The following is a 27,193-nucleotide window of genomic DNA, read 5'->3' on the forward strand; positions in this document are numbered from 1 at the left end:
ATTGAATCTAAGATACTATTAGACAATGCTTACACGGACAGTCTGAGATCAGCTAAGATCCAGTGACAAGAGTTGAAAAAAAGATAAAGTCAATATTTTTACAAAATATAGGTAGGTAGTAGTCGTTGAAACTAAGGTCGAATTTCGACCATTGGGCGATCTCTAGTTATTATAAAAAGGCATTATGTTATTGAGGACAGAATGACGTCACAAGCAGGACACCGCTGTAGTGTACTTGATCCCTCACGTACGAGCTGTAATTACTTTGTGCTATACGATTTAAGAAGGGTTGAGAGCCCAACTCTGAGAATACCACAGTACTCTGCTATTATATTCTGATAGTATAGTCATGTAGTTGAAGACATCAATCAAGTGCGAAAATAGGAGTGTGGAAAGAGTTTACTTCTAAAATCCGGAGAAGAATAATTATGATTTAGGTACTTGTTGTAATCTTTGAATTTGTTTCTCGAGTAGGTTTCGAACGTGGGTGGCTAAAACAATTTGGATTTTAGAAGCTGATCTGAATGACTCAGCAAAATGTAAAGCAGAATGTCTAGCTGATTATAAATTTTATACACACGCAAATGAAAAGGTAGATGGGTGAATCAACTATTCTTTGTACGCGATCAAGTTTTTAAAAAAAAATTCAAGCATGCTTTTTTTACTGATCACTATAGAGAATAATCTTAATTATACATTTAATTTTATATCAGTAGTTTCAGCACCGATTTTCGTTGACTTTTTGAGCGTTTTTTTGGGAAAAATACGTCACGTTTAATTAGTTGGATTTAACTTAAAAATAATAAAAGATATTGATAGATCAAAATACTTTATTCATAGACAAAGTCATTACGACTTTGTCTATGAATAAAGTATTTTGATGAATCAGAAAAGATTTACCAAAAAAGCAAAAAGGTATGAAAAGTGAGATGAATATAATATTTTTCATGCTTCTCTTTATTTAGTTTCAACTTTTCCTTGTACCGTTTTTGCTTCTCTTGTAATAACACAATATTTTTTGTTTGAACACAAACACAAAAAATTATTATATTGTCGGTGGGGACATGTAAGTTATTATATTTTTCAACAGAAAATGTCTATTAATCCCTACGTAAATATGATGGCAGTAGTTTTGATATACATATAAAAGCAGTTAATTATTATTATTGCCAATAGTTTTGTGACCAGAGCATTCCAATTGTGAGGGACAGGTTTTGGCAAGGAAAAGTTGATCCACCCAGATACAATAGCATGGAACGTAAATAAAATCTTATATCTTTAAACGAGCAATTCTTGTATATATATAATTGGAATCTCGGAATCGGCTCCAACGATTTTCATGAAATTTAGTATATAGCCCCCTATATTTCGGGGGCGATAAATCGATCTAGCTAGGAATCATTTTTAGAAAATGTCATTTTATTCGTGTTTTATCAAATACCGAGCAAAGCTCGATGAAATAGCTAGTACTTTATTATATTAGCATTTACCTAACATTATCTTGTATTAAATTAGTATCGGCTTAGCTCGAAGCATCTCGCGTAAGATCGAGAGTTTCCCAACTGGGGCTACAAATTGGCCTTAAGCTCCATGTAAATTCCTAGCACATACACAGTTAATACGAAGCTTAAGTCTTATTCCACTCCATTTTCCCAGCTGGAAAGTAGAGAACATGTAATATTATGTACTAACTACTGACTATACTAAGTAGCTTAAATGAAACGAGTAGCTGAATCGTTATCATATTTCTCTAGAGATAGTTGAGGGTTTCGTGCCTATATAGTATATACCCATATTAAACTAAGTATTAGGGCAAACTAGCTTGAATTATTGTTAGCTATATTTATAGTTTAAAGTAGACATAGCCGAGAAAAGCCAACGTAACCCTGCCAATAAGCGATGCGAATAATGCTCCAATTCTGAAACCCCGAATCTCGGTATGGCCACAGATTACTAAATAGTTACTATGGTATGCCTTTTACTTTTCTTTCTGGTGTGCATGATTTTACATAGGACCTGCGATGCGAGAGTAACTTCAGAGTTTCGGCTGATCCATGGTTTGGTGGATTTTGTGCATTAATCTATGATGATTTACGTCTCGTCGCTTTCTATTTTTTAAACGACTTCCAAAAAGGAGGAGATTATATATGTTTGGCTGTGGATATATTTTTTTATGCTATCTACTTCAATAATTTATTCTATATCACCTACTCACCCGATTATGTCCACACGGCGTGCCCTCGAGCGGCGGTGCGCGCTTAGAGCGGCAGACGCTGGGCAGGTCGCGGTGCGCGCAGTACAGGCCGGCGCAGGGTGAGGACAGGTTCACTGACTTGCATACAGAATACCTGATAGGAGAAAAAAAATATGAAAATTAATGTTTGCGGCCCAAGTTTGGCAAACAGCTGGCCAAGCAGGCGCGTCGGGAGCGCTGTGACCGAATGATGTCTTTGTAAGTTATACAGTACATAGAGTAGGTATGTATATGCTGTTAAAGGCTTTTCTGGATTCTAGACCCTTAGGAAATGAACCACAAAATTGTGGAAAATCTAATGTTTGTATATTTGTACGTAATTTAAGGTTTGTAATATAAAAGAAGCCCCTTGGCAAATAAATCTCAAGCCACTTTCTGAAAGTCGTTTTTGTCGACAAAAATATAAAGGCTGGTAATTACCAAGAAATCATTATTTCTGGTACGTTTTAGACCCAACTACATAATATTCTTTCATACAAGCATTGAATGCATTTTACAAATGTTTTTGGGAGCATTTATCCCGGAGCAAAATGTAAAAGCTAGCAAAAGCTCTTTGATGTAATCTGGACAGAGATACTGGATTCGGAAATTAAAAAATGCTTTCAAAAATACGAAATGATATTAAAGCTATCTAGTGTTCGTGAAATTCCTAAGCTGTCTGTAGCATTTCCATGAGAAAATCATATTATGTGAGTGAGATTTTTATTTATCTCTAATTTTATTGAAACTGTATCTTTTTTGACATTTACAAGTTATTTTAAGCTCCACTTTAAAATACTAAAGAATTGTACTTCAGCTTCACTTTAAAATACCGAAGAATTTTACGTTATCGGTAGAAAATCTACTCACAGTCAGTGAGCTGTAAATTTTCATTTTTCCTAACAGCTTAATAATACTTTAGCTTAAGAGCGCTCCTGACTCAAAAAATCAAACATCGTCCTTCTCTCTTTACAAAGTTAGTTTTACTTGAATAAAAGACGAACTATAATGATTATGAAAATAGTGTTTTGAGCAAATTTAGGTTTTATCAATGCTTTTTTAGATATTAAAAAACATTAAAGAAAAGACAGCAAACTTCGAAGATCCAAGCAAAAATGTGTCTAAAACAAGGTTTTTTTTGTAAAAAACAAAACTATCAAGCATTTTTTCAGTAATCGTGTTTTCGTCTTGAGCATTCAATTTTCATGAACTGAAGTTACTTGTGTCAAAAAATCAGTTTTCTAGACCTTACAGATATATTGAGATCTAGGTTTAAGAATGTAAGTTAGGGTCAGGTGCGCTCTTAAGTCATCTTATGACGTGAAAGTTTTATAAAGTTAGGCTACCGCTATGCACTTCCAGCAAGTTTCAAAGGACGCGACGTGAAAATTACCAGTATAAAAGCGGTAGATTTAAAATTAATTTAGTTACTAACCAGGCAATACGCCAAACTTTACTTTAAGTTTCTTGCTTACAGAATACAGAGGTTGTAATTCAAGTATTTAACGTGGACTAGACTTAAAGATTAGGGTAGATTATGAGTTAAAAATATTAAATCCCGTCTTGATAACAATATTTTCATTACGTACGATAATTAGCGGATATTTTATTCACAGAAAGGATGCTCTCTTTGTCTAATCGGTTAAATATCACTTGACCGACAAGGATAGAATTAATATTTTATGCATTGTGTAAATATTTTTATCAGTAAGTAATTGCCTCAAGTTAATAAAGTTCTAAAACTCTTTTGTTCTTCCAGATACTCCAATTCTTTGCTTCCCAGATCATGAACTTTAAAGGGTGATTGACATACCCTTAAATGCTTTTAATCACATCCAGCACACAGTCATCAATCCAGTAATTACGGCGACTGATTAGCGTGACAGGAGGCGAGCAACCGAGGCCTGAGGTCGTTTGTTCACCACCGCCGTCACCGGGACGTCAACTACAAAATTTCAAATGAAATGGCACCTTATGACCTAGGCTATAGACATAGTAAAAAGAGGGGAAGTAAGTTATCTTCATACAAAGGCACCGCGCGCGGCTTGTATGTGTGCGCCATAGTATCAATGCGTCGCCACGTACGGCACACAACAAAATCTCGGCCAGTTTTACTAGGCTGGTACCGCCGAGATTTTGTTGTGTGCCGACTGCCGTACGTGGCGAGTGGCGACGCGTTGATACTATGGCGCACACATACAAGCCGCGCGCGGTGCCTTTGTCTGAAGATAACTTATTTCCCCTCTTTTTACTATGCTATAGATGTCTGTCTGCCTGTCTTTCTGTCTCACGCCCAAACCACTGAACCGATTTTGCTGAAATTTGGTATAAAGGTACTTTGAGTCCTAAGAAAGGACAGAGGATACATTTTATCTCGAATAACTGCCGTTTTTCCACCACCGCCATCACCGACAAAATTCAAATAAAACGACCTAGACTATAAGTTTCATTTTCTACTAACATTGGTCTAGCGACCCATGCCGTGGATCAAAATTAAATAGCCTAGGACTTAGGTCATAAAGTGGAATTTTATTATAATTTCTGCCCATGACGTCCCGGTGACGGCGACGGTGGACAAACGTCCTGAGACGATCAATTGAAGTTCTCGCGGTTAGCGCTACGTCTCACTGTATTTATTAACCAATGAAACCACCAATTTTACGCTCCTTATAAGACAATAAACTTGGGCCTTTGTTCTCAATAATTAGGGCCATGTTAGGCCCAAACAAACCTCGCCCGAATTCCACTGAGTCATGCACAATCCATAGCGTGTGCTTTTATTTTTCCTTCTCTATTTTCTCATTCCTCCTTTTGTGTTCCTCTTAATTTGAGTATTGCCTTTAAGCTACCTGTAATGTATATTATATATCTATAGAGGTATGGATAGAATATTAAAATACTGATGAATTGTACGTAGCTTATTAACTTATCAGTGTTCTCTACTATAATATTATACGTTTACTCTACACACTTTTCTTTTTAATTTTTACTTAACCTTTAAATGCATTATAATTTATATATGCAGTGATATGATGTACCATAATGTACTATCAGAGAAGTTGATTCCTAGGCAAATGGGCGGACCTAAGTAATTTGGTCGCATAAGTCAAACCACAGTTAACATTGAATTGGCATAAGCCGACCAAACGACATAGGTCCGTCAACTGCTTAGAAATCAATTTCCTCGATGGTACTATGATGAATTATGTTACTAAACTACGCAGGCCACAAATTGAACTGAAAAAAGTTTACCTATCCTCAGAAGATCAATCATGTAACTGTCATTCTTGTAGGTTTTACGCAACCTCCTTACACCTGTGAGCTATCAATCAGGGTAGAGTATCCAAATACCAGGCTCGTTACAATCCGTCATCCTTTTTAACCCCACATTACCCTACAGCCCCGGTGACCCGATCATTAAAACGAGTCCCGAATAATATTGCGGATCAAATTCCCCTAACGGTATATTTATTTTGGCGAAAATTCGAGAAAATCTCCGGCTTACGTGTAACGTGAATTTTTACGAGCTTATCAAAGGGCTCGGGAAATGGTTTTATAGTTATTGAACCAACATCCGACATTAGAATCTGGTGGCTCTCGGAAGTAGGGAAACAAAATTTGTTGTTAACTTGACCTTCGACTTGATAACACCTATATCATCAATGAGTTTCGTATACATACCTAAACTTTTTGTTTTAAAAACCGACCAGTAGGTCGTCTTAAAATTATCAATAAATAATTATGCAATAATATCTAAGGTCCAATATCATTCTTATGCAATCTCGGTAAAATTACAAAATGGTAATTTTACCGATAGTGTGGAATCAACTAACTCGCTGATCTGTCAAAACTTCAGTCACAATCCAATGACAATCAGCCATCATTACGATTTAGCTATTTTGTACATTTTATAGGATCTAGACTGGATTGAAACTATATCTACTTATGTCAGATTAAAATAGATAAATCGTTAATATATCTCTACACACAAAAATCAATCTTGTTTCTTTTTTCTCTGATACGAAGGAGTCAGAATAGATCTTCAAGGGTTGCAATGACGTCAGGGTAGCAACGACCTGCTTTTGGTAAATAAAAAACCGTGTGTCTAGTCCAACTAGCGATACATCAACGCTCGTCGCTAGCAGACGCCGCGAGTGCTAGAGCGCTGATAAGACACGAGATTTATTTAACTACCTCCCGTTTGATCTTTTGATTCATCGTCGTAATTTAATTGCCAAGAATTATTTCTACTGGATATCGCAACTGTCCGATCTTAGCGTATTTCAAGGATGAATTCTTGCACGCAAAAATGAGATTATAAGAATTTTCCGCGATTTGCTTTTCACGCTTGGTTGGGCAGAAATTTTGCACAAAAAAACTACGTTATGCATCCTGTGAAGGCTCGACAGCTGAAACCACAAGCGTCAGTTGTGGTTGGATCTGACGTGTGGTAGAGACTGTTATAGGTGGTAGCACGTTGCGGTGGGCTTTATCGTTCCCTAACTTTACCTTTAAAGCGGGGATGGAGCACCAACATCACGTATTCTTTGGCTATTATCTTAAATTTTTAAAATGATGAATGACATAAAGAAGGATGTTGAGGCTTTTAATTAATAATTATTTCCAGCTGTAGCCTCAATCTTTGAGTTCAAATTATTTAACCTGAGATAAGTCGCTGGCCATAAAGTTACGTCACAACTCACAATTAATATTGATAAACACATTTCTCGATTGATACTCAGAGGAAAAGCCTTTACTTTTTACACACAATAATACAATATTCGTTCTAAATTCGAAATAATTATAACAAACATGGCGGACCTAAAGTCACGGAATCCGTCCGCAAGCAATTATTGTTTCTGGCTTTTACTGAAATGTGCAACCGTGCGTTCGCCCACACCGATATAGGAATTGCTTTCGTAAGTGTAATGTATTAATATCCTGTAAATCCATTTTCAATTTGATTTATTGAATCAGAATTTATTGAAAGTTGGAATCTATCACCAGATTAAACAGCATACACCGGTCAATGCTTTCGACATCTTTATTAAGTTCGAAACCAAAAGGGTTCTTAATATAAATAAAATATAATATCTCTTAGCATATCTAACATTTAATATATATTTTGAACATTAGATATTATGCCATTAATTTAAATTAAAGGCATTAGCTAAGGGCGCAATCACTCAAGCGTGACTAATAGAGAGAGAAAAAAGTTAAGTCTCAATAAGGGCACAGTAAGAAGAACATTAAGCGGATCACCTGTTGATGTTGATTAGACGAGAGTTTTTTCCGATACACGCACAAAGGGAGACATAATGTAGGTAATTACAGTTGCGAAGGACTCGTCACTCGTGTCGTAGCCCGTAGGCCGTTTGTCCACCGGTCACTGGGACGTCACCGAGAACAAGGACGGCGGCACCATTTCAGTCTCGAAATCAGCGGCCAGCGGGGCGGGAGCGGCGGCGGCGCGTTCCAATGTATAGATTTATATGGAAAGGCCGTCTAGCGGTGAGCATCGTGCGGTGTATTAGACGGCTTATGTATATAAATCTATACATTGGAACGAGCTGCCGTCGCTCCCGCCCCGATGTCCGCTGATTTCGAGACTGAAGCCTTAGCGATATCTGGGGGCACTATGGTGCCTCCGCCAAGACCGGCCAAGTGAAGCGCAAGAGCACTACCTACCTTTCTGGAAACGTTTCGTTGTCATATGTACATAATCACTATGTACACCACTGCGTTAGGGTGACCGGCGTGCGATGGACATCCGGCCATAGTAAATGTATCTATTGGTAAATCAGCGCCCTCATCTCGTTCTCGGTGACGTCCCGGTGACGGCAGTGGACAAACGGCCGAAGCCTAAACGTATTATCGGAGAAATCTTGTCACTACTGACGATGTCATTTCGTTATTTCATCCAAGTATTTTATGAGAGCTTTATAGGTTTTGCTTCGTAGTTAGAACTTATTAGGTAAGTGTAGGTTGTGTTTATGTTTGTTTGTATGTTTACTATCCTACGGGCCTGTTTCACCACTTCCTGATAAGTGCCGAATAGGCTATCCTCCACTTAACTTGACAGACGAAGTATGGAGAATCGGTCAAAAAAGCTGTGAATAGCCTATTCGGCACTTTATCAGAAAGTGGTGAAACAGCAGGTAAGTGCTTTGATGTATCATAATATGTCATGTGATTAATAAAGTTAAAATTAATAATCCACAAATTGTTCTTAGAAAAATGCCTAGTTTATTGTTTGGTTACATAATAATAAATTAACACATCATAATAAATTATATCTCTAAGGGAATGAATGATTATCAAAAGACAAGACGAAAAGAAAAGAAAAACTTTATCGTTGAGTGTCGCAAAATGTTAACGAGAGGAAAAGTTCACAACGAACAGATTAGAAAAAAGTTTTTAAGGAAGCGCGTCCTCCTGTCTTCTTTGTCGTCTTATCTCTATTGCTTTAGTCGGTAAAGTCATTCATTTTAAGCATCGGGTAAAACCTTTGTAACTTAGCCGCTTAATTCATGAAGACCTAAGCGGCCGCATCCTGCCGCGATAACAATAGATAAGCTATTGTGTCTCGTTATTCCACGATCGATGGGATGATCGTAATTTAAATTTACATCTTTATACCGATTTTCCAGTTCTAAAAGCAAAACAAACATCATTTTACTTTCAGTACGAAAATTAATACAGCAATCTCTAACTAAATGATAATAATTAGTTAATGCAGGCTTATTTATGTATTATAGAGAAACTCTAAAGAATATCGTACGTTGATATTAGATTCGCAATTTTCCTCGCACGAGTGAGTATATTATAGATAGAGCTATTGCGTTCAATAAGGAAGAATTGTGCTCTACGACAGCGGTTTTTAACAAAATATAATAGAAATAGGAAATAGATCTACTGACCCTTCTCCGAACTCTGTCCGACACTGCTCGTCCATGGTGAATACGTAGTTGGAGAGCGCCTTGCTCCCTCCCAGCACCACTCCCTCGTCCTGACTTCTCTCATGGAGACACCATAGTTTCCTAAAATATAAGAGTGCTTAGCATTCTACAAAACAAAATGATTTATACAGTATTTTCAGAGCGAAATAACCACTATATATACTGTAGTGGGACAAGATTTTAAATGTCCGTATGGTTGTTAGCATTCTAAGGACCATTAGCATTCCAAGGACCACTGAAATTAGGTCCCTAAAATGTGTAAGTAAATTATTGTATTCTTGTGTTTTTTTTTCGGTTTTCACTTGATGCTGTGGGAATGCGAGGACCACATAGGAATATAAGAGCGTGCCTCTTGATTGTATGACACACTGACGTCATTTTAGATGTACAATATGTATTTCCGATCTCAGAAACTTCGATAGCGCAATTTAGGTTTGTGCTCTGTTAGGTTCTTGATGGGTGCCCATTAAGAACTACATTTTGGCCTGCAATGATGTTATATGAAAAATTGTTGGCTTGTGTAACAATGCGTTAAGGTGTATCCTCTAGTATCGAGAAGATAACTTAGAACTTACTCAGCTTTCTCATGGAACTGCTGCCTGGAGCAGGCGGACCAAGCGTAGTTGTGCAGCGTGGCCAGCACCGTCGACGCCATCACCGACCCTCGGGTGCTGTCCGCCTCGCACCGACCCGGACCGTCGTGTTTCACGCCCAGCCTGGAGACAAGAGACTGGTGGTCAGAATAACCTGTGGTGGTGATCATTCGGTTCTAACTTTAAATGAGACAGTATTGTATAACCAAAAATATTTTATTTATTTTAGAGTTTTCCGACTTCAGATTTCAGATAATCTGCCGTTTCCTACAAAAGTGTGGCTGTGGTATTTCGTAATAAAAAGTCGTCTCTCTCTATAGCTTCGACATTGACTGAATAAAATACGTAAATATTTTGTGCTGAAAGTAGAAAACACGCAGTACAAAGTTGGTTCATTGATTTAAACAAAACAAGCATTCCAATGGCTACGAATGCATGGATACCGAATCAAATATTCTTTAAAAACCTTTCCATAATAGCTTTATCCTAGATAATATGGTGGAGAATAAATCAAGGCTGGCTACAGAACCCGAACACTAATGTAGACAACCGCAGAGGTTTAGCGGTTCATTCATCTCGCTCAACAGCAGCCCACAGACCACAGTGCTTGAGGGAGATGAATGAACCGCTCAACAATCAGAGCACTAGAAGTATTGAATTTTTTAAACTATTGCATAGCTTTGATCGCGGCTACCGAATCAAGAAAGGCCGTAACTAAAATAAACCTAACGCCACCTACTTCAACCGATACAGCGGTGCAGCGTTGCCGTGCTGGTGCATCGTCTAACGTCGTTTTATCTCGGCAGACTTCAGCACGGTTTTTGTATGCGTGCGACTAGACATTATGCGAATCATAATCTACACTAATATCTAATACATATAAAACTCAAAGGTGACTGACTGATTGACATAGTGATCTATCAACGCACAACCCAAACCACAGGTGACAGGACGGATCGGGCTGAAATTTGGCATGCAGGTAGATGTTATGACGTAGGTATCCGCTAAGAAAGGATTTTGATAAAATCCAACCCCAAGGGGTTCAAATAGGGGATGAAAGTTTGTATATAATAATACTTCTTAACGCGAGCGAAGCCGCGGGCTCGTGTGTTATAAAGAGGAAAGATTTGATTTTTTGTTTGTTTGTTTATTTAATACCCCGATCGTGGGAATCGCAGACACAATATATTGAAAATCTATTGTGTCTGCGACACCCACGATGCACGAAGGAGGTGTTAAAGATTTTACAAATGAATCGATGATTTCTAAAACAACATAACTAACATTTTTGTCGAAATCGAGTTTATAGCGATTTTGGATTTAGTCTATGACCATTAATAAATTGTGCATTAAAACAACACAATTGCTTTGCGTTTTCTATGTAAATTGAACTACTGAAAATACCGCTTAGTGTTAGAACAACATAACTGACTGACATTTCTCTTCGGTGATTGTTAGAACAACACAAGTGCATACAATGGGGATTGTCCATTTTTTTAAATTTTGCTCATTACAAAAACATTTCGAGGAATAAGGTCAGTGATCGTTTTTCTGTATTTAAACGAAAAAAATACCCATTAGTTACTTATATTTTTGAACAAATACGTTTAACCCAAGTTTAACCTTTGTTTGACCTTCAATGGCGTAAATTAGCAATAAATTCGACCAACATTACGTTTCGAACTTTTGGTACCGATAAATATAAAAAAAATCAAAAAATTAATTTCCTATGTCCCTGACACCTTTAAAGACTTCTATGATGAAATTTTGGACTGGCCAACCACAACAGTAGAAACTGTAGATGAAGTGGGAGATGATGCATAACTATAAAAGTAGGCATAGGCAATAGCAACATTATGTTATGATTTTAAGATTAATAAAGTTGAATAAATATGAGTATTTGAGTTATTATTTTATGTTACAGTAGTTTCTTGGGTATCAAAACAACACAAGTAACAGATTTAATGTCAAAAGCACATAAGTGAAAAACTTTATTATCCATTTATTTATACTAAAATAAAATAAAAAGATGTATAAAAATACATTATTAGGAGCTATATATACAGAAATATAAAATATAATATACATAATTATAAATTACTTGCATTATCAAAAATTATCCAGGTTTTTGTGTCTCCTGAAAATTTTACTTTTAGTTACTTATGGTGTTTTAGAAATCATTGATTCAAATGTACTTAATACTAATATGATAATAATAATATAAGTATTTTCTAGAAATAAATATTAAGCTAGAACTAAAGCGGCTTTATCGAAATTCAACCCAGCATTTATATCACTTAACAAAGTTTGGTGTCAGAACGGATCGATGTAACTTTTAAACATTAAAAGGAAGAATAAATTTACATAAATTCTTCGGGCGAAATAAACCTTTTTTGAAGTTGCCTTGATCGACCTTACAACCTTTTTCATAAAGTAGATTTACAAAAGAGGCGAGAATTTATGAAGGCCATCGCCTAAACGGGGCTCAAATATTTTTTTGCAAAATAAACAATTTTACGACAGTTAGCTGTTGCTGCATCATTCGGCATTCCTACTCGAAAAAAATGCTGTTTCGTATTAGACTAAAAAGCGCTTCAGTGCTTTATTAGAACTTGAGTCTCACACTCAAGTTGCTTTTTTTCAAGTAGATATATTTCTGTTTTTCTCGCGTAGAAAACGAAATAAAATATATTCACTCCGTAAATGTATTGTAAATGGGACTGTCAAAGATACTGGAACTTCAAAATGTTTAACGGTATTATGCTGAATAAACTAATTCACAAGACGCAAACTAAGCACAAAAAGTTGACTGGGATTAGACTAACCGGATTGCTAATAAATTTGATCTAACAAGCTGTATCTGGATCTAAATCTCGTTTCTCTGTAAAATAATTACTTACTCAACAGTGACACCACTATTATGCTCGTTATAAATAGCATCATTTAGATTTCCTTTGAGTAATTAGTTTTTACGTCATAGAAAAAACCATATCAAATTTTTAATATTATGTATAGTCCGTGCAATCCACGAAGACGCGCCCCACCACTTTTTGGGTGAGTATCTTTCCCTTTGACCGTGACGCTTTTTATTAATTGGTCTATTTATTGTAGTGTGCGCGTGCACTCATAGGTAATTAGTGTGTACCGATTACACTCAAACATTGGCGAAAGCTTGCACACATATACTATAAACGATTAGGAGGAGTAGTGGGGCGCGTCTTCGTGGATTGCACGGACTATACTCATAATTTGACGTTGCCACTTGCCAGTAACTTCTTTTGCATAATCCTTGTATCGCGCGGCAATATATTTTGCGCCATTAAAACTATTCTGTAGTTTCTCATGGAACTTAAAATATATTTTCATTCCCTGGAGCGATTCTTAAATTCTGTGTGGAGCACTAAAATTTAAAATTGCTCCAGCCAGCGCGCATCACTTTTCGGCCTTTCCACGTTGTCTCTTGATGAACGTTACAGTATACTTGCCTACTAATTTCTCATAGGTTGATTGTGCATGATATATTATAACATATTAGCAATCATGTTACATCCAATGGGGAGGAGCCTTAATAGTTTGTGAAGTTTATACCATTGCAGATAAAAGCAATCCCACTTAAAATTGCGCAATAAATTCACCCACATCTGGACATGAAACCCTTGACTCATTGTTCGATTCAAACTACAGGCAGTACGTAGGCACTATAAATTAATTAGCCTACTAAAACATTGACCGGCGGCGTGCGGGCTTCTAAGAAGTGTCTTTCAACTCGCTACAGACGCGAGGTCGTCACGCCTGGAGTGCTATCGCCTCATATTGTTCCAGCACAATATATTATACAGTAGCTAAGTAGTAAATGGTCAACCGACTTCTCATTAGACCGAACACATCGAAAGCTTCACAGGAAATCAGAAAAAAAATACAATTTCACTTAACTTTAAGTGGCAAAAACCAATGTATGACGCCGCTCGCGCATTTCAAGTTACACTTCTATATAATATTTATACTGTGGCCCCATTGTACTCAATGAAAGGTTCTCTTGATTAAATTTGTTAGCGCTTACATACATTCGCTTATCACGATTAATAAGCTTCTTAATAGACATATTGTGGTCCGCCACAAATCCGATACGAATCGCGCTATCGAAGTTTTTTATAGTATAGCGGCACATAGGTCCAACAATTAGAAAACTTAGACAGTCTTATACAATGGGCGTCTGACCGAGGACCTTGCCCGATAGGAAAAACTACTTATGGGACCTTGAGTAATAATCGCAAAGACATTATTTGGCATCACTTACTGGTCGAAATCAAGACGTTTCTGTAAAAATGTACTTTGTTGTTTTCAGTAATCTCAAAATAAGATGAAAATCGCTCGTGGCACAGTAAACAGCATGTTTACTGCCCTAGAAAGATAAGAATTATTCTAAGACGCGTTATCAAAAGAAATATTGGCAGTGGTGTAATCCTTCTTGTTAAGATTACCGAAAGTAGTTTTTTAGGGTTCCGTACCCAAAGGATAAAAACGGGACCCTATTACTGAGACTTTGATGTCTGTCCGTCTGTCCATCTGTCCGTCTGTCTGTCACCAGGCTGTATCTCAAAAACCGCTATAGCTAGACTTCTGAAATTTTAACTGATTGTGTATTTCTGTTGCCGCTATAACAAAAAATACAAAAAATAAAACAACATTAATATTTAAGGGGGGCTCCCATACAACAAACGTGATTTTTTTTGGCCTTTTTTGCTCGTAATCAATAATGGCAACAGGTAGGCACTTGAAATTTTCACAAAGACCTTAGTTATATTTGTATACTTTAGTAATGAATAATAATATTAAAATAAAATAAAGATTTAAGGGGGGCTCCCATACAAAAAACAAAATTTTTGACCTATTTTTGCTCTATAACGGTACGGAACCCTTCGTGCACGAGTACGACTCGCACTTGGCCGATTATTTATAATTACCTAGGAATATTATATGATAGACAGAAGAATATCGTGTACTCTCTTAACACGAATCTTAAACCGGGATTTTATAATATATGTCCAGCTAGAGAAAGCCCTGCTATTAATGATAATAAACACCATTTAATTGAAATAATGGTGGCTAAAATTTAAAAATATACTATCGTAATTCTTTCTACTTGTTACCATTTTTAAAATCGGTCTATTATAATATTATAATGTCTATAATAAATGTTAGAATTAGTAACGAGTTTAAAAATCAATACGCTCTTAGCTCTTACAATCAAATGAGAATTACAATTTCTTACAATCAAAACTTTAAATCTGCTGTCTGCACTCTAAAGTCTTTATAATTAGTTCACTTTTATCTGTCTGCATTCTGAAGGCTGCTATTTTTATAAGGTAACAATTCTATTACTGGAGAGAAATTTAAGAGATAAAGTCCTAACGTTTTCGCTTAAAATTCCTCTAAACGAAGTAATTAAAGACGAGATAATGGAATTAATTGGTCGGGACCGTAATAATAATGTCAACAGACTGGTGTTTTGTTTCGTTAAGGCCTCGTCAAAGGCAAATAGATTTAAGCCTCCATGACGAACTTGTTTACGATGCTTTATTTTTCAAAGATCTTGTTATTGAATAAATTACAATGACTTGATATTTGTTGAATTAAATTGAGATTGAATAACTTTTTTATGTTTAAAAATATTTAAGTGTCTAGTTATTATAACAGTGGCATAGTATTTGATACATTTCGGGTAGGAATAAGGAATTAATTACAATAACAATGAAGATAATGACTTCGAGAGTTCGAGGGTATAAATAACTAAATAATAGAATAATAGAATATCTAAAATGAAAGATAACAGACTTCTTAAAATGACTTTTATGGTAGGTGCGTAGACTTATGAACAAAAGTCGTTGGCTCTTTGCTTCAAATTTAATCATGTCTAGAGTGCACGTGCAACTTACATTATCTATTATAAGAGTATCATCATAATGTACACTAGGTACCTAACCCTTATAAAGAGTCATTATCATGATTCATATAATATCAAATGCAACAGAAATTGAACTGTTGTCTTTACAAGAATAAAAGCTATCGGCTATCTACAAATATGATTAGATAGATCTTGTGTACTATCGATGAAATTGATTCAAAGGAAACTACGTCATTTTGTCGAATTATGATCAATTGTCAAACGCGACCAAATTACGCATGTCCGCCATCTGGCAATCTAGATATGATAAAAAACTTACTGATAGTACAAAACAAAACGAAGATCATTCTCTTATGAAATAATGTGTGAATCAAAACGGAAAACGAATTCAGTAGATTTAACTCATTTCCTTATACGCTTGACATGTCTGATGCCGACAATGACATGAAATGTATTAACATTCTCAGGCGGAACGGTACGTGAACTCAACGAAGTGGTATTGCCGCAGGGAAATCGTCAGTTATTTTCCATATTTCAATATAAGAAAGGGATACAGAATAAGTGACACGACGCCGGAAATGATGCGTTTATCCAGTTTGTTTATTATGACATCTGTAGAGAGTTTAACCAGGTTTTACATGGACTTTATTTTTCTCTTTTTTTAGATTATTATATCTGTCATCTGTGATAGTAATGTGGCCAGATGTCTCGTTTAGATCGGGACTGTCCCTTTTGAAATTGACGAGATATTCCCAAAATTAACTCTCAGCCACAAACGCATCAATTTTCTATGATGGACCAACAATCACGTTATTAATATTACCTAGCAATAAAGTATTTTTACACTGTAACGTATAGCTACGTCTACTACTTACGTTCTTCTACTCTTTCTACTTACGTTCTAAAAATGGCTCTCGTAATGTCATAAAAGTTATGGAACCTTACTTTGCAATAACCTCGCAGATTTTCCGAGTAACGTACCTATCAGTAAAAGCAAATTTTACGACGTATCAAAAACGTTTCAGGCACCTTATCACTTGCAGTAAACGTGTTTTATTGGGTCTCACTTAAATCAACGATATTCTATTTCAAAAGTGTGTATGGATGAACAAGTTTTTATGAAAGCATAAATTTGTAAAAAGAAGACAAATTAAATTGATACTCTGAAGTGCTAAATATATTTTTATGACGTTGTGATGTATGTTATAAGTAGCAATAATTGTGCAGATACCATTTGGTATTCAAAAATCCTTAAATTTTTAAGCGATACATTTTGTGCAACTTTAACTTCAACTTAACTACTTTGTATCATTCACTGCCGCAGAGTGGAACATTAATTACTTAATTGTAATTAATTCAAAATTTTGACATAAGCCCCATATATAACGTGACCAGACGTCCCGTTTTGAACGGGACTGTCCCGTTTTATAGTTACGTGTGACGTGTCCCGGTGTCCCCGAAAAGATCTCTGGGACGCCAAATTGTCCCGTTTTCTGAAACAGCGCGAAAATTTTGATTCGATTGATTATTCTGCCATATTTCTCGATACTTATCAATAATGGTAGACATAATATACAAGATGTAACAAACGAACAAACGTAAGTGATAATACTAATTATTATGGATGTGTAATGTCTATGAGTACCCCGTAATGTGTATAGAGTTCACATTACGGGGTACTCATAGATATAATATATGGTACTCATAGAGAGTAAATTAAATTAAAGGTTAATCATATATAAGTGTCTCTGAGTACGGCGGTCAGTATGTTTGACTAGGTTATTATTAGGTCTAGGTATCGAAAGTAATAACGGAGCGTCTTTTTTAGGGTTCCGTACTCCGTAGTAACTACATGTTTTGTTCTGTCCGTCTGTCCGCCTTCGAAAATTTAAGCAATTTATTATTTTTATTCAATAATAACCAAGTACCAACATAACTGTAAGATAAACAAATATTTGTAGGTGTAACTTATCCACTATTTTTGGTTGTAGCATAAAAGGTCATCGTCCTTGTACACGAGATATCAAGATTATGATTAATGATGATGTAATTACAACAGAGTACATACAAGTACGTGCAGGCGGCTTCTTCAGACCGGAGCTAAATACAGAATCAGATAAAAAAGAAACTGAGTAGTATGGTGAACGGTCAGTAGCATAATTTGTTCCATAATAGTAAAACGAGCGCTCAGAAAAACTGTTGTGTCGAGTTTTTTGACTTAATCCATAATGTTGCAAATTTGCAACAACAATTCCAAGAACGTATAGAACTAAGTTAGCAGAATAAATACATAGAATATCTTATTGAATTGCGACTTCATATCCAGTTCCGATTTACACGAGAATGGTTTTATGTTTTTAAACATTTAATATAATTATTATAATATGATAGTCGAAGCCACGCGTTTAGTCATACATACAAATTTTGACATCATTTACATTATGTTTTTTGACATCCTAATGTCCTATCATTTCAAAACTAAGTAAGATTTAAAATTATGAGATGAGATAGAATAGAAACATTAGATAACTTATAAATTTATCGGGAGTTTATAAAAAGCGCCATAGATCACATAAATCAATATTAAGAGGTTTTTAGATCTTAACGTAAGCTCCTATTATGCTAAAGAACTAAGGGCCAACCCACACGTACCACAACCACACGACAACCGCAACCACACGACAAACACACGACGTGGTCGGGCGTATATTTCGTATTGTAAATGAACTGGACCATTCACACGTACCACATTTTGCAGTCGTTGTCGACCACTTGTAAAATACCGACCACATCGCAACCACGTCGCAACCACGTCGCAACCACATCGCAACCACAACTTTGCGTCGATGCAACGACACGCCGCCCGCGCTCTTCCAAAGCAAAAGTTGGTACTGAGTAACGGGTACGCCATCTAGTACGAAACGTTACTCACGAATGCGTTTCGTTACTCGCATTTTTCGTTGCCGTATATTTTTTTAATTAATGTTTTTTTAATATAATAATAATATTATTATTATTACGTTTTTTAGGGTTCCGTACCCAAGGGGTAAAAACGGGACCCTATTACTAAGACTTCGATGTCTGTCCGTCTGTCAGTCTGTCTCCAGGCTGTATCTCAAGAACCGCTATATTATCTAGACTTCTGAAATTTTCACAGATTGTGTATATCTGTTGCCGCTATAATATATGCCGCTATAATCAGTACGAAATTGGCTTTGACTTTTGTTTACCAATAAAGGATGTACCCAATAAATTCTATTTCGACGATTACGCTGACATCGCCGTCGTCTTCTTCTTATCAATAATACATATAGCAAGGATAGCAACAATAAAGTGTCCTCTTCGAAATCCATGACTTTGGGCAAGACGTGTTTCCGCTATAAAATCCGGAGTCGAACTACAATAGTTCGACTTGCATATGACGCAACCACGTCGCAACCACGTCGCAACCACGTCGCAACCATGTCGCAACCACGTCGCAACCACATCGCAACGTCATTTTGTCGGTACCACAACGCAACCACAAAATGCTGCAGTGACACAATTCACACGTAACCACAGCTCGACGACATTTTGTCGTTGCGATGTCGTGTGGTTGTGGTACGTGTGGGTTGGCACTAAGAGTTAACGAGGCAACGAACTCATGAAAACATATCATTTAGTGCGTTTCCGTTGATAATTATTGTTTCGTACTCGTATCAGTGGTGTAGCAATAATTATGCAATGAATTGTATTTCGATACTGTGCCTTTGACCCAGCCAATTCACAATATTCCTATATACAAGGTGTAACAAAACAAAGTGATAACGCTTTAGTGTGTGTATTACCCTTAAATAGAGCTTAGTGTGAAAGTAGCAGCGCTGAAAGAGCAATTTTTTTGTTACTGTAAGTATGGGCGGTAAGTATAAGCGACTGAAAGAGCACTACCTGAACAAAAAATCCTAAAACACTTATTAATTAATATACATGTAGTATGTATTATTTATTTATTAAATTATAGTATATTTTATTTATATATCGTAATGTAATTATGAGAGAGGGCGCTGCAGAGCACGGTCTCACATCGGCTCCGTGTATTTTAACAAAATAAAAATAGTTTTAGCATATTTACGGTGATAAAAAACAATCTGACCAGTGCATAGTGACTGAAATCTTCAGCGTAGTGTATTATTATCACAAATAAACAAAGTGAAAGTGCATAATACGAACAGAAATACGGACAAAAACAATTTGCATTTATGCTTTTGTTTACAACAATTTCGTGTAAAACTCTGGAAAAAACTCAAAGTGTGCTGTGTACGGAACTGATGAGAAGCGCGTAGTGACAAAAATTTTGGTGATTAGAAAGTTTGTAATCAAAGGTGAATCAAATAACCTCAAAATTTTCAAATCAAAGATAAACGTCTTACACAAATTAACAAAATCAACACCCGTAACGCCATCTAGTGACAGACAACGAAACCAAGATAAACTACGGCAAACCTCCATCTTAACAGTTACCGCCACTAACCACAAGAGGGCGTTATTTATCTATTGGATTGTAACCACTTACCACAGGAGGGCGCTAACTAATAAAAATGGAAGAACTTAGATCTTTGATTTTAAACCTGCAAAAAACACTAGATGAACAAAGAGAAGAAATACGTGATATGAAACAAAGCATACCGCTAATCATAAATAGTAATATAGACACCAAATTTGTTACTTTAGAAACTAAATACAATACATTGGAAAAGGTTGTAGAAAATCAAGGACGACGCATTCAAAATCTAGAGAGAACGGTAAGGAAAAAGAATATAATTTTCTTTGGTATTCAAGAAAACGAAAAAAAATTATCACGACTTACAACAACTTATACTTCATATTATAAACGAGAATATGGGACTCAGCTACAGCATGATGAACTTAGAAGAAGTAAGGCGAGTAGGCAAGAAAAACGAAGAAGGAAAAATTAGACCAGTTATTGTTACATTGAGCACGTTGGGAATGAAAATCGAACTTCTGAAAAATAAGAAAAAACTTAACAACTCACCTTACTATATTCAAGAAGACTTTCCCCCAGACGTACTCGAAGAACGGAAACAACTAAAAAAGCAGCTGACGGAAGAAAGAAGTAAAGGTCGTAAAGCGTATTTAAAATATAACAAAATTATAATTTTTCCAGAAGATAACCAAAAACAAAATTTGGCGTCCACCCAACGTCACTACCACAAACGAAACTTATCTGAGTCCCCTGAAGTATCTATGGAACATAACAACTGTACCAGTGTTAGCTCTATCAGCAAGAAGAAACCATCAAAGAAACAGAACTCAAATATTTACGAATACATAGTAAAGAACCAAACAAACAGTAACAAGGACAACTCGATTGAATCTGCACGTCACAAAGAACACAGCATTAATTATTAGCAATCACCAAAGGCCCCTCTCCATTTACATCAAGAAAAAAGTAATTATAATATATCAGAAAATATACTCCCAATACGGGTGGTCGCCGCGGGAGTTTACGACCACAACCCTCCATGCAAAAGTTTTTTTCAAAAACAAGAAAATCATAAGAAGAACCAGTGTTTGAAAATATGTACATACAATATTCGTTCGCTAAAAAATGACAGTAGAAAAATACAGTTAGATTATGCACTCAGTAAAATAAATTACGATATTATTGGATTATCAGAAATAAAAATAGTCGGAGAAAGCATAATAGAGAAAAATAAGTATATCCTATTTTATAGAGGAGACAAAAAGGCTAGAAATGGCGTTGGATTCATAGTAGCATCATACTTGAAAAAAAATATTCTAGAGTTTACAACATATTCAGATAGAGTTGTAAGACTCGACCTAAAACTAAAAGATGGAACTCTACTCAATATTATTCAAGTATATGCACCAATAGAAAACGCAAGAGAAACAATTGTAACCGAATTTTACAAACAACTTATTCTAGCTCTACAAAACACAGGAAAAGACACCATAGTTATGGGAGATTTTAACTCAAAAATTGGGTTACCTCTACCAGAGGAAAAAAACGTTTGTGGTCTCTACGGATATGGCGAAAGAAATCAAAGAGGAGATTTACTGCTGAATTTCTGCTACGAAAACCAATTGATAATTACGAACACACTATTCAAGAAAAAACAGAAACAGAAATGGACGTGGAAATCTCCATCAGGGAATATACTTAATGAAGTAGACTTTATACTTGTAAAACAAAGAAACAAGGTTCACAACGTGGAAATAATCTCTACCAAATTTTCTTCTGACCATAGATTGGTAAGAATGACGTATGACGTTAACACAAACAAGAAGAGTCGCTCATATTTTGGTTGTAAAAATAAAAATTATACCCCTGTTGAAATAGAGTCACTGAAAAATTTTATGTCCTTAAAATTACCAAACTTAGAAAAAAATAACATAAAAGAAACATATAGAGCAACAATATCAGCTATAAGGGAATGTGTTACACAACTGCCAACAGACAAAAAGAAAACCGAACCCCAAATAATAACGCAAGAAGTAAAAACACTAATCGAGGAAAGAGAACATTTAAAAGGACTACACCACAGGACAAAAGAACAAAGAAAAAGACTTAAACATCTACATAGAAAAATTGTCAAACTAATAAAATCGAATAAACACAGGATAAAGATGCAATCTCTAGAACATGAACTGAAAAATCGAAGCTCTACAAAACTAACAAAGAAAAAATTCGATACAAAAAAGGAATGGATACACGGTATGAACAACGTCTCGGGAAAAAAAGTTACAAACAGAAGAGATATAATAAAAATTGCAACAGGCTTCTACTCTACCCTCTATTCAAACATCGACAAAACTAATCCGGAACAACATTTTGAAAAAAATCAAGATGTCCCGGCCTTCCTGACACACGAAATAGAGCGAGGAATAAAAAACTTAAAGAAGAATAAGTCACCCGGGGAAGACGGAGTCTCGCCGGATTCAATAGTTGCAATGTTAGAACCTCTTACACCCCTGCTGACAAAACTTTTTAATAAAATTCTCGAAAATGAAGAAATTCCCTCAGATTGGCAATATTCAATCATAACACTTCTCTACAAAAAAGGTGATCCAAACCTAATCGATAACTATAGACCGATAAGCCTACTTCCAACGCTCTACAAATTATTTTCATCAGTTGTATTGTTTCGAATAACAAACGCCTTAGATGAAAAACAACCAAGAGAACAAGCAGGATTCAGGAAAGGTTTCTCCACTATAGATCATATATTTACATTGACCCAGTGCATAGAAAAATGTAGAGAGTACAATAAAATCATCTATCTGGCTTATGTAGATTACACAAAAGCATTCGACTCTATATCCCACGAACATCTTTGGAATAGTTTAAAAGAGCAAGGGATTCCCAATAAATACATAGCTATTCTAAAAGAGATTTATAAAAACTGCCAAGCTAAAATCAAGACTGAAATAATTGGCCCAGCTTTTCAGGTAGAGCGCGGCGTGAAACAAGGGGACCCTATATCGCCAAAAATGTTCACGGCTATTCTAGAGTCAATGTTTCAGAGACTTGACTGGTCGTCACATGGGCTAAATATTAACGGAGAGCGATTAACACACTTACGCTTCGCGGACGATATTGTGATCATAGCTGAAACACACGGAAGTCTGAAACATATGCTAGAGTCGCTCGACGCTGAAAGCCAAAAAATTGGTCTACACATGAACTTCAACAAAACAAAACTAATGACAAATGGTGAACAAATACCTATCCCATTAAATAATAAAACAATTGAATATGTCAGCGAGTACATTTACCTGGGCCAGCAGATAGCTTTTGAAGACTCTACTTCCAAAGAGGTAGACAGGAGAATCGCTACTGCTTGGAAAAAATACTGGGCAAACAAAGACGTATTTAAAAGCAAACTCCCAGTACATCTGAAGAAAAAACTGATGGACAATACCATTCTTCCATCGCTCCTTTACGGATGTCAGACTTGGGCACTCACTAAAAATGTAATTACTAAAATTGTCACTTTTCAGAGAGCCGCAGAGCGTTCTATGCTGGGTCTAAGACTAATAGACAAAATAAAAAGCGTCGACATCAGACAAAAAACAAAAGTCTTAGATGCAGTGACGATGCTCTGCAGGCTCAAATGGAAATGGGCAGGTCACATCGCCAGAGCTACTGACGGCCGGTGGAGTGAGCGTATCCTCCACTGGCACCCCCGAGACAGCGCGCGCGGCCGTGGCAGGCCACGCGCCAGGTGGAGCGACGACATCGTGCAGGTGGCGGGCGCCGCCTGGACACGCATAGCACGTGACCGCAGCACTTGGCACAACATGGAGGAGGCCTTTACTCATTTTTGGGTGCCTTAATTAATGTACATTAATATTATTTAAGTAACTGTAAAGTATATTGTTTAGTTATAATTTCAGGCAAATAAAGGCTATTTTATTTTATTTTTTTTAATGTAATTATGTCATGTATTTGTGACCTAAAAAAATAACCCTACTGAAGCTGAAAGCGCTGCTACTTTCACAGCAAACTCCATACAATTACACACTCTAAAGTATTATTACTTACTTTTGTTACACCCTGTATAATATGTATACTGTGACGCTGTTCCGGTCAGAGTAGGGTGTGTTAGGTTTTTTCGTTACGGAATTTCTTGATTCGGTCGCTGCGCTGAAAGCCCGCGATAAAGGCTATGCAAAAGCTTAAAAATAAAAATGCCTAAAAATTGTTGCAGAAATATCACCCGTAAAAGTCGTCCGTATGCTCCGTACTGCAGTGTTTTCAAAGTCTCTTTGTTGTGGTTCCCAATAAAATATACTCATATTACCAATAATATATTGTCATTATGAACACTGTACAGTCTATAAATACCTTCATTTTGTTATTAAATAATGAATAATTGAAATGAGGTTTAATCATAATTGATAGTATCGTAGATTTTGATTTCACATTGAAATAATATAATTTGGGAGCAATAAAATGATTTTGTTGTTTAATTTAAGCGAGTTTTAAATATAAGTAAATTGACGATTTTAAAAATTCTCCACTTAAAGTCAGATCAGAAACATAAGTAATAATAATAAGTAAGTACAAGAAAATACAAATAATAAAATTGATAATTATTGAAATCGGTTTATATTTGTTTTGCAAGCTACGATCCTACCGAATGATACTCAAAATTGGAATAAAGTTTTCGTAGTCATAAATGCTTTAAGATTAATTTCAACGTTTTGTGAGCAAAATTCACTTTTTAACGTTTTATTTTTAGAACGCGCAAACAACAGAAAACAAAACACAATATTTTGTGTCTAATCGTGACTTAAATAAATGCGAGCACTTCTGTTAATTATTTGGCAAGATTGCCCATTTTATGCTATTAAATTAACTAAAAATACCGTTTAACCTTGTGGTGACATGCCGGTAGTGGCTAGTCGTCGAGATTTCTTTCTATATCAAGGAAATTGGGTCATCTTTTGATCTTGGAACCGTTCAACCGTTCAACCGTTGCCTTGTCAAAAGCGGCTACTTTTGACAAGGCAACCCAACATTAATCCATTCTATACGTTCTAAAGATTATTTTAAAATATATTTGATCGAAAAAAACGATTCCTGCAGGATTTTACGGTCGGATCCAATACTATTATTATATAATTATAGCCCGAGAAATTGGTTTGAATGTCAATGAAATTTAATTGGGGCCTGTCAGATGGTGATCACGTCGCAGATGTGATTCCCGCCGCACGCCCACTGTCAGGTCTGTCACGGCGGCGGCCTGTCACTCTGTCACTCCGCTTGACTTATTGACGTGGTAGTTAAATTATTATCTTCGTTGCAACTGGAGCAGCTACCGTTATAGATAATAACAGAGATGCGCAGCTGCTTATTCTGTCACGATTTTTAAACGAAGGGGCGAACTGCTTATATTTTTAATTCACGATCGATACACAAAGATTTTGAGATTGTTGATTAATAAAAACAAACGCTGCTTAGTTCCAAAGCTTATTAAAAATTGAAATATTTACATTTTAATGTATGATATCGCCGACACTGTGCACTGTACAAAACTTCACGTTGACACCTGAATAAAAGACGTATAGACCAGGGGTTCCCAAACTGTGCGCCGCGGCGCCCTGGTGCGCCGTGGAAAGGCAAGAGCCGTGAGTCGATCATCGCTCATTATCCATAACCACAAATATTATAAAATTAAATTATAATATTATGAATTATACAAAGCAGGCAGATATTTAAATATTTGTTTATTATTATTTACTTGCTTAACCTAACTATAATCATTAAAGTTTATTTAGGTATCTTTTTGTAATAGTTAGGTAGAGAAGGGCGCCGCCGGGACAGAATATTGACTAGTAAATGAGCCGCAGGCTGAAAAAGATTGGGAGCCACTGGTATAGACATTAGACAGCTTTCGACGAAAAACAAAATAACGACGGTTGTTCATTCATGTCTGTCAAACAACGCTACGAAAGATAACGGTAAGTAGCGCAGTTTGCTTCAGCATAAACAAAGCCGCTTTATCAGAGCTTTTTGATTAAGATGAGACGGAAGTCCAGCAATGGTTAGGCTCTACAGCAAGGGTGGCCAACCTTTTCGACACTTGGGCCGAAATTCGGAAGTAGAATTTTACCCCGGGCCGCACTACCAAATTTTATGTATACTCGTCGTGGAATGAAAGTCAAAATCGGATACTAATTTTTCCTATTATAACTTAGTTAGAGCTTTTATTTTAAAAGTAAAAGAAAAGAAGTGTTTGTTTGCTTTTTATAGTAGGTATGATAAGGTAATTTTAGTATTAACTTTTTCACATTAAAAAAATATGTTCGGCTCCGCGGGCCACAAGGTAAAAGACGGCGCGGCGCGGCGCGGCGGGCCGCGTGTGGCCCGCGGACCGCGTTTTGGCCACCCTTGCTCTACAGAGTTTAAAACGTACTTACAGATGTGCAATCTCGTGGGCCAGGACGAAGGCACTGGTGAGGCCCTCATCCCGGCCTATAGCTGCGGACCTGGTCCGGGTGCACACGCCACCCACGGGGGCGTAGCCCGAGGGACCTCCGAGTCTCGAACGCGTCAGCCATACTGTAGCATCCCAGCCTGTACTACCTAAAAATATTAATCAAATAAAAAAATCGAATACAATCAATGCGAATAAAATGAATGTCAGACCTTAAAAAGCTATCCACAAACTATTTAGTAGGATATATAAGTATAAATTAGCTAGGTACGAATAATAAAAACTAAGGAAAAGTAACTCCGTCAAAAAACATGCTCCACAATACTTGTCAAAAAAGTGTACCTTAGGTACACATTTCAATACATTTGCAATATTTAGGTGACTACTACTGTACTAGGCTGACGTTACATGACAGATCCAAAGGAACCAAATTTAAAACGGTAATAGTATGGGAGTTACGATTCCTTAGTTTTTATTATTCGTAGTATAGCCTATACTAAGTTATGTCTACTTTTATTGTTGCCACGTCAAAAGTTACA

General features: G+C 36.3%; 1 protein-coding gene across 2 annotated transcripts in view; it reads right to left on the bottom strand.

The window, feature by feature from the left end:
* The window catches only part of LOC121726902 (A disintegrin and metalloproteinase with thrombospondin motifs 3-like), a 56,795-nt gene that overhangs the window by 27,630 nt on the left and 1,972 nt on the right, over positions 1-27,193 (bottom strand). For both annotated transcript variants that reach the window (XM_042114546.1, XM_042114545.1), the window contains exons 4-7: positions 26,638-26,803; positions 9,768-9,908; positions 9,154-9,273; positions 2,216-2,348 (exon numbers count right to left, since the gene is read on the bottom strand). In XM_042114546.1, the coding sequence (XP_041970480.1) occupies positions 2,216-2,348; positions 9,154-9,273; positions 9,768-9,908; positions 26,638-26,803 (560 nt within the window). The remainder of the gene's footprint in view (positions 1-2,215; positions 2,349-9,153; positions 9,274-9,767; positions 9,909-26,637; positions 26,804-27,193) is intronic.

Source organism: Aricia agestis, chromosome 5 (genome assembly GCF_905147365.1).
Source record: "Aricia agestis chromosome 5, ilAriAges1.1, whole genome shotgun sequence".
NCBI lineage: Eukaryota > Metazoa > Arthropoda > Insecta > Lepidoptera > Lycaenidae > Aricia > Aricia agestis.